The sequence below is a fragment of the Vollenhovia emeryi genome, unplaced genomic scaffold, assembly GCF_000949405.1.
Source record: "Vollenhovia emeryi isolate VEMERY1.0 unplaced genomic scaffold, V.emery_V1.0 DF939145.1, whole genome shotgun sequence".
In the NCBI taxonomy this organism is placed as follows: Eukaryota; Metazoa; Arthropoda; class Insecta; order Hymenoptera; family Formicidae; genus Vollenhovia; species Vollenhovia emeryi.
In genome coordinates this window covers 954,954-967,029 of record NW_011967221.1, presented here as the reverse complement: position 1 = coordinate 967,029, position 12,076 = coordinate 954,954, and the positions used below count along the sequence as shown (strand labels likewise).

Here is a 12,076-nt window from a genome sequence, read left to right as displayed (position 1 = left end):
CTCTCTCTCTCTCTCACCCTTCCACACGTTCCGCGGGAACGATGACACCGCGAACCCACCGGGCACGTCGGGGGTGAATCCCCGATTCCGCGAGGAGATCGCGCGAGCGCGCGCGATCGAGATGAGCGGCCCCCCGCTCGTAGGACGAGACGGAAATTTCGTTTGTCGCATGGTGTTCGACACTCGGTATATGGGAAAGTGAGTGAGACCTGTCCACGGGACGAGGTGTTCTGCGAGGATCGACACTCCCGTCCGAAAGTTGCGCTACCTGGAAGTAAATCCGTTGCCGAGATAGGATCGAAGGGGAATAACCCTCGCGAGTCGAGTTAAATTCCGCGCGGTGGAAACGGACCCGGCTCTCCGGCCCGACTGACAATTGTCCGTTGTTACTTTTATTTCGAATAATTTCCGCCGCGTTTACGAGAGAGCGTTCTTCCTTGCCGTAACGCAGCGTCGCTTTCACGAGAAACGCGCGCTGATAACAAGCTATACTTTAGAGACATTTCTGCCTCTCGACGAGTGTAATTTGCATAGTGAAGACTTTCCTCGCGCCGACTGTCCTTTCTATAATCCCATGCGATTATTTTCACAATGCGCAGCTGTTGCGTGGCGCGTACAGGACACGCCGTCACGCATGATAGTCGCATTCGCGTTACCTGCGTGTCAGGAACCGGGAATTGAAACCGGTACGATTTCGGTGAGTTCACGTTTCCACGCCGGAACGCGACGGCAAACTCTATATTTAACTGCAAAAATTGACGTGAGAAAATATTTTCCGTATCTTATCGCACGTTTTACTTATCTTATCTTACGCAACCATCGAATTCTCGGTGTCTTAGAACTCGATTCGCCAAAATCACGTCTCTTTTTTTTTCGGAGTCGGCCTAACAGAAATTCCAAAGCGATTCGACTCGGAATCACCTTCTCGCTTATCGCCGTCGACGAGGTCCAACGTTAGTTTCTCGTAGCGTAAGAACTCGCCGAAATTACGATAGTTTCGATTGCCGTGCGTGATTCTGCAAAGAGGAACGAATCGATCCCGGTGTTTCGGCCGTAGAAGAGCGGATTTGAAGTTCGGTCAGCCGCAGCGTTCTTAAACCTGTTCTGTACTCCCCCTCAGACATCGGATACATCGACGGGTTTTCGAGCAGCTGAAGTATCCGAGAGCGTGTCTTCCTGAAAGTCTTTCGCGCCGGGAACCTCTCCTTTCCTCTCATTATGGCCGCCCCGTACCCGCGGACGGGTTATTTCACGCCTCTGAACGCGATATTTCGCGCTTTCCTCGCGAACGCGTAACACATCGGCGCTTAAACGTCGTTTCGAAATTTCCATACGCGAAGAAATACGGGCAGTTGTCATTCCGAAAATGCCTACGCACTTATCCATTGCGCGTTTACCTCCATTCGTACGCGGGGAAAAAAATGAAGTACCAACAAGATCGGCGTAATTGAAACAAAATCATGGAAACAACATCCGCATTAATGAATGAGAAACGTCAGATAGTTGCAATAATCTGGATATTGCAATGCTTAAAATTACAATTCAGTGAATTATGTTTGTGGCAGTCCGTGACGTTAACGTTTCACTCGAGCAACTGCGTTTTGTTCCGTGTAATGTTTGTAGCATTAGTTTCCGTTTACGACGATAACAGGGAGGGCATTAACTTCGTCTGCACGTTGAAAAAAAATCAGTAGCTGCGTTAGTAAAGCTAAAGATACGAATGTAACAATAAAGAGATCGATTGGACGTAGGTTATAGTAACGACGATCGTTTAATATGTTCGAAACGCCGATGGTAGCGCATCGTGGTTTGCAGATGGATAAAGTGAGCTTCGCGCGTACACGTATTTCGCGATAAGCAGTTAAAAGTGTGTCTAGGAACGCAAATGCTCGTAAAGCCCGCATCAGACTACGGATTGAGATTAGATTGAAAATTGACCAATTAGAGTAAAAGTTACTAAACTTGTGATTAGTAAACTTTACTGTGCTTGGTCAAATTTCAATCTAATCCCAATCTCAATCCGTAGCCTGATATGGGCTTCAGGCCGGTCCTACATTGGTCGCATCGTAGCGTCGCAAGGGTCGTAGACTGGTTCTAATTCAACGCTGATTGGTCGAATCTATGATTTGCGGCGCTTGCGACGCTACGATACGATCAACGTAGAACCGGCCTGAGGCTGCGATAGCGACTTATAGGTGAACACCGTGTAAGTTAGAAGATCATTGTTAGCAGACGTTACGAGCTCTCGTCTCTAATAATATCTTGCAAGATAAAATAAAACAGAGTGTGATAATTGGATTAGAGCAATGGCGATGCAAAGACTGCTTTCAACACGCAATTCAATGCTAACTAAGTCATATTTGGATTATCAAGAAAAGGCATCTGTGAATATTTTCGATTTCTCGCTCAATTAATTATACTTTCAAATAGTTCCTTCTCTTTACATCACAAGTTAATTAGATTTGAAGAGAATCACACAAGGTGGTGCATCTCTTAATATTGCACGTGTCGATTAAAAAGAATAGAGTCACTTTAACTTAATAAATTGATTATTTGTTATTTAATAAATAAATTATTGCGAATATTCATCGTTGTTAAAATAATCACGTACAAGTTAGTCTTTTTATTTTGAATTTTTTTTTAAGTGGATATTACGAAATGTAAAGGTACATGAAAAAGTCGTGATAACGAGGACGATGATTAGAGAGTGAAAAGACAATATATTACACGTGCGATATAAATTACTATTTGAAAGGAATCGCCGTAAGACACGAACGAAGACGTTCCTCCATTTTCGTAATACGTGCTATTTACTTTAGCGACACACGTCCTTCTCACGCCTCTTCTTTTGCCCACCTTCCGCGCGCTAATTCCCTCAGGTCGGCGAAAACAAACGCGTGCTCCCCGAGATAGCACGTGCTCGCGTGCGTCGCGGCGCGCATGCGCGCCCTCGAGACGCCGCGTTTCAAATCTCGCGTCTCGCAGACGGTAACGCGCGCTCCTCGCTCAAATGTCGCGACGGCGTCTTCTCCCCAACTGCCACTGTCTGCGGCCACGGCGGTAGCGATTCGGTTGCCGGATACTAATATCGATATACCGTACAGTTAGCCGGTGGCGGATCTCGCGAGCGTGCGGCGCGGGACTCGCGGGACCGTGCGCGAATGAGTTCCCGAGTCTACACAACGAGAAATGGAGGTTATCGACGCGGCGAACTGTCGGCCGCGGAGTGAAAAGTGACATCGGACATCGTGCTCGCTCGTTGTCGATCCACGACAGTCGACTGGGTGCAGGTGCAGGACCAAAAACTGTGAGTGGGTCCTAACGTTAGGAGGGTCAGCCCGTTGAAAGATGAACGGTGTCCAACGGACCCCCGTCGAGGCTTTCGACGACAAGGTAGGCTGAATCTTTTACTCGAAATCAATGTACGGGTCTATTCTTCCATTTCTCCTTCTAACGGAAGGAAAACAATCGACTTTCAACTAGTGCAGGCGGCTCAGCCATAAAGCACAGACCTATGGTGGGATCTACGGATTGCACGCTTAACGGAAGCGATTTTTTAACGCCGATCGTTATCGAGTTACTTCGTTATTCCCTGCCTTTTTCGTACTGACATTTGTTTACTTGAAAATATTAAAATGCTCTGCGCAACATGCGGCCAAATTTATAGAAACCGTACGGTTGTTTAAATAATTATAATATATACAAAGGTCATTTTTCACTCGAGGATACAATAAATGAAATGTGTTATCGCCCTAAATTTATTTCCTAACAAGGACGTGTTTCTTTTATAATTTCTTTAAGCCGGGAATCTCGGGCGACTATCGCTAAATTTCTTTTCCGCTGAAAAGCTTTGTTAAGCGCAATCTAAAATGCGTTCTATTTCCTGCGATGCGCCTTCAAAGAGAATGTGTTGGATGTTAATGAAAATCAGCAAATATTTCTGAGATCGCGCAGTTAATCGATTTCTTATCCGAATCTTTTGCAATTCCCTTGTTCGCATCCTACGTCTATTGATCGGGACGTGCTTTTGTTTGCAATTGTGTATTTAATTGTTTTAGGCGCATGAAGGTACATTCACATATATCCGTGACGTGTCTGTTCAGTTCCGTCAGTATCAGCGATGACAAATATTGTCTTCTTGTTTTATAATGGACGTGCCGCTCTCTCTCTCTCACACACACACACACACACACACACACACACACACACACACGTCCGACACAGTCCCGTATTCGGGCCGTTCAATCTTATATTTGCTTTGTTTTCATGTAAAGTTATAAGAGTCATTGCCAATTCGTCGTCCGTAAACTTGAGCTATCTTGAAAATTACTGAAACTCGAGAGGGAAACCGCTGAGGGCCTTGTGGTGTACAGATTTGCGGCATTACTGGGCATTAGTTTGGGCATTAGGCCTTGCTGGGGCATTAAAAAGATAAAATAAGATAAAAAAAGATAATAAGATAAAGTAATGCCCATTGGGCATCAGTGTACAAGATTTTGGTCAGCGGTTTCCCCCGCGCCAAAATCTTGCACACCAATGCCCAGTGGGCATTGCTTTATCTTATTATAATATTTTATTTCATCTAATTTTATCTAATTTTATCTTTGTAATGCCCCAGCAAGGCCTAATGCCCAAACTAATGCCCAGCAATGCCGCAAATCTGTACACCACAATGCCGTCAGCGGTTTACCCCTCGCTGAATCCAAGCTGTATGGATAGGTGTGATTAACCGTCACTGATACATCACGCACGTCACTGACACGGCATTGATACGTCACGAATATGTATGTAAACGGACCTTCGTCCTCTGAAAGTGACAATTTTACAAACATCACCGTTGAATAACATCAAGAATTATTTGACGCCAGTACATGACTAACAATAATTAAGCTTTCAATCGACCTTAACTGGCAACGTATTTTTAACACAGAAAATTTATTGCAAAAACACCCTGGCTGGGGTAATATTTTTCGCAATAAATTTTCTGTGTTAAAAACACGTTGCCAGTTATGGTCGATTGAAGGCTTAATTATCACCATTGCAGCTTACGAATTTCCGAAATAGCAAGCTCACTTTGGTATACAGAACCTTGCGTGTAAAAACTTTGTGCAGATACGAGAATCTTGTTGTTAGACACCGTGTTGTTTTACAGAAGTTCAGATTCAAGTGAAATAAACGAGGTGCCGAGCAGGGAGCCGCGTAAAAACTTTGAGGGTTACGCCAAGTCGAGCCGAAAAATTGCGAACGACAATTTTTTTCACGCCGCAACGCGGCACTCGGAGGGCTCGTGCCTGATGGATCGAATCGATGCGATTTCAGTTTGTGCAAGGTGCATCGTGTCACACGTGTGCGTTGACGATGACCGTGGCCTGCGTAACCTAGTACCTGCGATGCCCTTGAACCGAATTGTTCCGCGCTATCCAGGAGTACAGGCTGTCAACGAGTGTCGTCGAGTATCGAGATAATGTACCTACACACCCACGCTGCGTCCTTTTTACACGCATCTTTTCGAGTAGCTTAATGGCCTTTTCTAATACTCGCGTATTACGCAGTTTTAATTATGCCGCAGCTAACCGCGAATTCCTCTTATCAATCTTTGATTACAAGCGAATAATTTCCGTAGGTAAATACCGTTTCATACGTCGAAATGCTTGGAGAGGATTTGAGAGTGATTAAAACATGATGAATTCTATACCTAAACTTGAAAGAAGTTGCTTTTTTCGTTTTGCTAACGGAAGAAACAGAATTACCGTGAATGCTTCGAGTCTTTAATAACGCACGTAGTAAAAGTTTTATACACATCGCTATTCTTACACCTGGAGCTTTATGTACGGCGTATTATCATCTTTATCTGGAACCAGGTGTATTATTTAACAAGTGACCTTGGCTGAGCTATATATGGAGCTTTACTAGCATCTCGAGAGAATGCCGGTTTTTACAATCTCAGACATTTTTTATGCTCTCTGTGATATTTCATGCAAATTTCTAAATTATAGAGCAGTCCGACTATAACTCGCTTATATCCTGATTACGTGCTCAGCGTGTTATACACAAGAAAGAGCTTTTCATTTCGGTCGGCTCACCCAGCAAAATGGCACAATGCTCTTTTCCACCGGAACATTAAATCGATCGCGCTTAGATTATATCCGCGACCTCGCATGCCGCGTATAACTTCGCGCAGCACGGCGAACGGCCACCCCGTTTCCATCGACGGAACAATGTATTTACGTAGCTTAAAAAATCGCTCGTGTTTACTGAAATATCATTATCATATCGTTAGCGCGTCTCGAGGGCTTTTATCTCTATTACGCGCATAGCTATTTGCGCGTCGCGATTAACGACGCATCGATAAGATTTCCCCAAGTTAATATTCCGATGCTGCGGTGACACGAAAATGATCTCTACGCTTCGTCATGACGATAGAGAAATGATTAGCATTTATGTTTCATTATTAGTCATCTCGTCGTTTATCTCTTGTCGCTTATTTTTAGAAATCGCGTGCGATTGCTCTTGACAAATTTAATCCTTTGTATTTCCTTTGGCAATTAAGGCCCAGTTTCACAGTGGCTAGTTAACTAGTTGTTAAGTAGCGATGCTAACCACCGATACAAAATTCAATAAGCTATTTACAAGATTATATGTATATATATATATTTTTTTAAGCTTATTTGCGAAAATGCAACTTGTGAAAATCTAACCTTGTAAATAGCTTACCGAATTTTGTATCAGTGGTTAGGCATCACTACTTGACAACTAGTTAAGCTAACTAGCCACTGTGAAACTTGGCCCAAGAGTTAATTACTTTACTAAGACGCCCGTCACGGATTGTAGGGAGGTCCCAGGTTCGAGTCCTGGCTGGGGTAATATTTTTCGCAATAAGAATTTTAATAGCTTGATACGGTCAACAAAAATCACTATAGCCAGTGTAGGTCGATAAAACTTATGAAATTTTGGTTAATTACTTATTATCCATTTTTGGTCGAATTAGGTTTGGCTTTACTTTCGGTACAATTAGAGTGAAATAGGCATATCGGATTTGTCTAGAAGAGGGGGGGGGAAAGTGAAATGTACAACAAGGCCAACCGAAGCTAAAAATAAGCGGACTTAATTTTTCCCGTTGTGGATGTCCCCTGATAATAAGTCTTAGAATTGTTCGCTGCACGCGAGATCGCCGGACGACTTTAGCTTCGCGCGGGCGTCATCCGAATCCGAGATGAATCTCTGCTAATCTCGGTTTAACGTGAGGTCCAGCTGCGAACGGGAAAGGAAAAACGAAGACAGGTGGAGTGAGCAACGCGCCGGGTTTCTCGCCGCAAAATCGAGCCGAGTTCACCCACTTTCCTTCGGTCTGTCCCTCAAGACAGCCAGCGGCGGAGAGCATTACCATTCGGTAATCTACTCGCGTGTGCGTGCGTGTGGGTCGAACGTAACGTGTAATTAGGTGCCTTAACGCGCGCCGTGGCCGGTGCACTGATGTAACGCGATATCTACGGCGATAGAAGTAAAGGCTCATTCAGAATTGCCGCGTCGTTGACCTTTCTTCGATCTTGGAACAATTGATCCTTCTAAGGTGTTAGGGACGATAATCGAATGATACGCGGAGAGAATTTTTTCTTAAAATTGACCCTGAAAATCATGTAATCGTGGGACAACACGGCATTTCGCAATTATTAGAAAAATGTATGGTAGAATTTCAAAAAATTGTCTTAAAATTCTTCGAAATGCCGTGTTGTCCTACGATTACATGATTTTCAGGATAAATTTTAAGAGAAAATTCTCTCTGCGTAAGTATTATACATTCTCCTTGAAAAATGCATTAAAGAAACTTTCTATTTTTTATACTCTAAATAAGCTCTCCAAATACACAATTTTAAAACAATTTTCGCTTTCCTCAGAGACATATGTTTAGCTTATGACAAGTCAGATAGTCAAAATCGTTGAGCTATATGTAAAATGTTTATTCGATTTTACATAGAGACAAGACAGTGTTTTAGAAACAAAATTAAAACCACTCCAGGAAAGTAATTAACGAGCAATATAAAAGTGTCATGAATGTAAAGTAAATTTATGGTAACAAAATTATATTGGTTTTGCTTCCTTAATTTATAATGTAATATAATACATCGATCGACATTTGTATAATACACGAAAAGAAAAACGTAGCTGCCGTAACTAAAAACTGCATGTGGCAACTAAATTTCAGTTGTAAAATATGGACGGCTAATATTTAGTTGTGCTAATAAAATATTTTATTAATGTGCCTACTGTATTAGGTGCGACATATGGAAAGCACGTGCCAACTTTAATAATAAAATGCAGTCTGCGATAATGCATTTAAAAGTCACATTGTACCAACTCTCTCTGCGTTACCTGTGACATTTCCTCTTGTATCAGTTATGTCCTATACAGCCGCGATATATCGAGAGTGTCGCGAAACTATAAAATTATAAATTTCGTCTAACGAATTCGGCAGCTTGCACCAGTGCGCACTAAGTGCATACCAAGGCTTGTTCAGAGTCTACTCGTATATCTATGATCATCTCAAGTACATGTTAAAAAACTACTTGGCCAAAAGAAATGACCCATACGAATGCTATACAGATTATTTTACTAGCCAGGAAGTATTTCAAAAAGTATTTAAGATGATCCTTGAATATAAGAATTGACTGTAAACAAGCCTTAGTGCGCACTCAATGTGCACTAGTGTAAACTGCCGAATTCGCTATAATACAGTTTTAATAATAGCGTCAAACGGTGCATAAACGACAGTTATAACGGAAAAAAATCATATTGCGATCGAATGCACATCCGGATATTATTAGCATTATTAATCTCCACCGAATCAAAGCGATTTATCGCGGGACGAAAGACGAGTCCGTGAAATAATAAGTTTTCGAGCGTCTCGTTGCGTCGGCCTGAATCCATATGTTTAAACGCGCGAGCAACTTTTTCTCGCGCCGTTGTTATTTACGAGTCTGTGCCAGATATGATTTTAATATTTTACCCGTACGTAGTCGTTGCCAATTTCGGCCGGATGGCAACGACGTATCCCCACGTGGGATTATGCTAATTTTTCCGGAATACGTAATTCTCACTCTTTAGGTCTCACCGCTTCTTCTCACGTGAGATTCCTGTAGCGCGATCGTTCCGTCAAATCGGAATTTCCCTGGAATATTTAGTGGTTGTGAAAATAGGGCGCGATAGTATCCGCCGTGTAACGCAGATATCGAGCGACTTGATCGAGCAAGAACGATACTCGATAAGACAGCGTACGTTGATTCTCGTTTTTTATCGCGCACATGCACCGATCATGTCTGGGACGACTTGGATATGCATGACTTGAGCCGATCGTAGAATATATGTGTACACGCTGCTGTCTTCTCCTCGAATTTTGTCGTTGTCCTCGATACACGAGCGGAGCTAAACAAGACAGGTTTATTGTCCTCGACATTTTTTGACCTTCTTTAGAGAGACGGCGACGGCCGCATGAGCGACGTCGTCGGGCCAACCCAGTTCCACGAGCATACGCATTGGTCGTACGTGCCGCCCTATCTATAAGAAGGTATCCAGTTTTCCCCGTTATGGGGATTGTGCTAATTGGAAAGAGACGTTTTTCCCCCTTCGAGAGAGACCATGTCGATTCGCGCGATTTATTAGCATTCTTCGCGAGGCTCTTCGACGCCTCGCGACACTCCGAATCGTACTCGATCGAGACGTTTCCGCGCCATCAGATGCGAGCAATTCGATAAACAACACTGTCGTCGCGATTAATTACACTCACATGTGTATCGTATGCCATCCTTCCTTCCACAGAAGGTGCGATAAAATATGTACAAAAGTGGCAAATAGCAGAAATGCAGAAGCATAGTCGTTTTATTCGGAGATTTATTTTGTTGATCTTTCCACATTTTTGCACAGCTTCCAACTTCGCGCTGACAAATCCAGATTTCGTTAAAGTAAGGTTCTGCGTCACGTTTTACTATGGATATTCTTTACAAGGCGTTTCTTGGCTTGTCAAGGTAGTCGATTGTAATTAATCGCAAAAGTGTAACAAGTACGTAAATAGCTTTGACAGATTTGCCGTTTCGTCATCGTCCTCCATTATTTCTCTCTCGGAATTTCATGATGTCAAATTAGTTTTGATTAAATCTGTATTGTACACAGCCCCTCTTTGTTGATCAATTTCTTGGGCACCTTGCTATTATTATGAATGGTCGCCTTTAATGTTTATAGAAAGTATCAATTTTCCAAATGCGATATGCTGGTATTAATATTTTTAACGCTACTCATTTAACTGCTGATAATATCTAAACAAATTGGCAATGTTTAAACAAATAGAAATGTCATTGATAAATTAAATGACTAATACGTTCTAATTCACTATCTACTGTGATAATTAATGCCGTAATTTTATATTATTAAGATCAGCTAGTCTGTCCGTGTGAAAGACCACCCGTTCTTATCTCAAGCTCGAGTGAAAGCAACGAGGAACTCATTCGCGTATAGGCGCTTTTTTGCTGGGCACTTTTTCGGTTTCGTATTACCATGCGCTGGACTTTCACGAGGTGCGACGTATACGTCGAAAAGTGCCTCGATCTCCTCGATCATCTGGATCGTAAAGTCCGTCGCCGCTTTCAAACGACCGAACGGGAGCTGACGATTAAAGCTATGTGATCCAGAATTGTTTGGATACAATGTACGATCATAAAGTCAAACTTGTATTTAGATCGCGTTACGGGAGCGGAGACACGAAATTAGAAACGAGCCTTCTTTCTTTATTCTAGTTGAAATACATATTTTTTATTTTTATTATTTCAATGTTATTAAAAAGTTTATCTTATAGACATGACAGAACGCGCGCTTCACGCGCGCTGTTTGTGGTCAAGCATTGTGTATTTTTAAGAATTTGTACACGCGCGAAGAGAGAGAGAGAGAGAGAGAGAGAGAGAGAGAGAGAGAGAGAAAAGTAATTATATGCGCAATGACACTTTAAAATAAAAAGTAATATGTCACTCATTGATACGAGTCGCAACAGCGAAGTTGTACATCGCTAACTATATATGTTAAACTGTAACAATGCAAAAATGTATACGATTATTATAGACTAATTATGAAAAATCGAAACTATTGTATTAAACATACTTTATATTTTATATTTAAAAAATGGGTATTTATTGAAACAATTATATATTATAGAATACTGAATGTCTTCCTTTTAAATATGAACTTACAAAATTTTATACGTATGGTTTTGTCTCTAACACTTATTCGAATGCTCGTTGGAATCATTCGAATAAATAAAATAAAAGCACAGAACAGATGATTCATTTTGCACAAGTAGCAAATAACAAAAATGTAAGACACTTACCTTACGATTTCTCTGCCGTTGCCCGATGCCGTCTAGGCCTGCTCTTCTTCTCAGATTTTCTTGTTGCACTTACACTCACAGCACTCACTCGCGCGAAATTTCGGACACTCCCGTACGCGATGTAAAATATCGTGAAATGCAGCAAGCGACGTTCTTTACTTCCTGCCCGTTCGAATTGCAAAGAACGACAGAGCGAATTAAGCCGTAAACGCCGAAGTCGCACAAATTTCTCTCCCCGAAAATGGAACAGATTACACGAAATCGATAGATAGTTAAAAGCGCGGTGCGTAAACGAGATGTAACCGCGACAAAGTACCACGGTTTACATTCAAGTTTTAGATGAGTTGGTCTCGTGAAATATCTATACATATACACGTTGATAAAGAGCCGTCGCTTCAACAATTCGTTTCTCATTACACGTTTTAGAATCTTAATAATTAATCGAGTAACGTTACTTGTCACTGATAAAGGTGTACAAATCAATAGCGTTTTATCCCTACATTCTTCGCGATCGAGTCTTGGAAACCGGTAACGTAAAAATAATATCACGCACGGAACAACTCTCGCTGCTGCCTGCCGGCTCGACGTTCGGCGAGCGAGTGATAAGTACGGAATTTTCTATTACGTAGATGGGCCAACGAATTCTCGACGTTTTTTTGTTGTTTTTCACTCGGCGCGGTGACGTACGATGTTTTTGCGTGCCATCGT

At 42.2% G+C, this 12,076-nt stretch overlaps 2 protein-coding genes across 2 annotated transcripts in view; both read left to right on the top strand.

The window, feature by feature from the left end:
• Positions 1-3,334, top strand: part of LOC105566303 — a 4,999-nt gene extending 1,665 nt beyond the window's left edge. Inside the window, exon 2 of the mRNA XM_012020202.1 lies at positions 3,105-3,334. Coding sequence (XP_011875592.1) covers positions 3,105-3,322 — 218 coding nt within the window. The 3' untranslated portion in view covers positions 3,323-3,334. The remainder of the gene's footprint in view (positions 1-3,104) is intronic.
• Positions 3,254-12,076, top strand: part of LOC105566305 (four and a half LIM domains protein 2) — a 132,071-nt gene continuing 123,248 nt past the window's right edge. Inside the window, exon 1 of the mRNA XM_012020209.1 lies at positions 3,254-3,393. Coding sequence (XP_011875599.1) covers positions 3,349-3,393 — 45 coding nt within the window. The 5' untranslated portion in view covers positions 3,254-3,348. The remainder of the gene's footprint in view (positions 3,394-12,076) is intronic.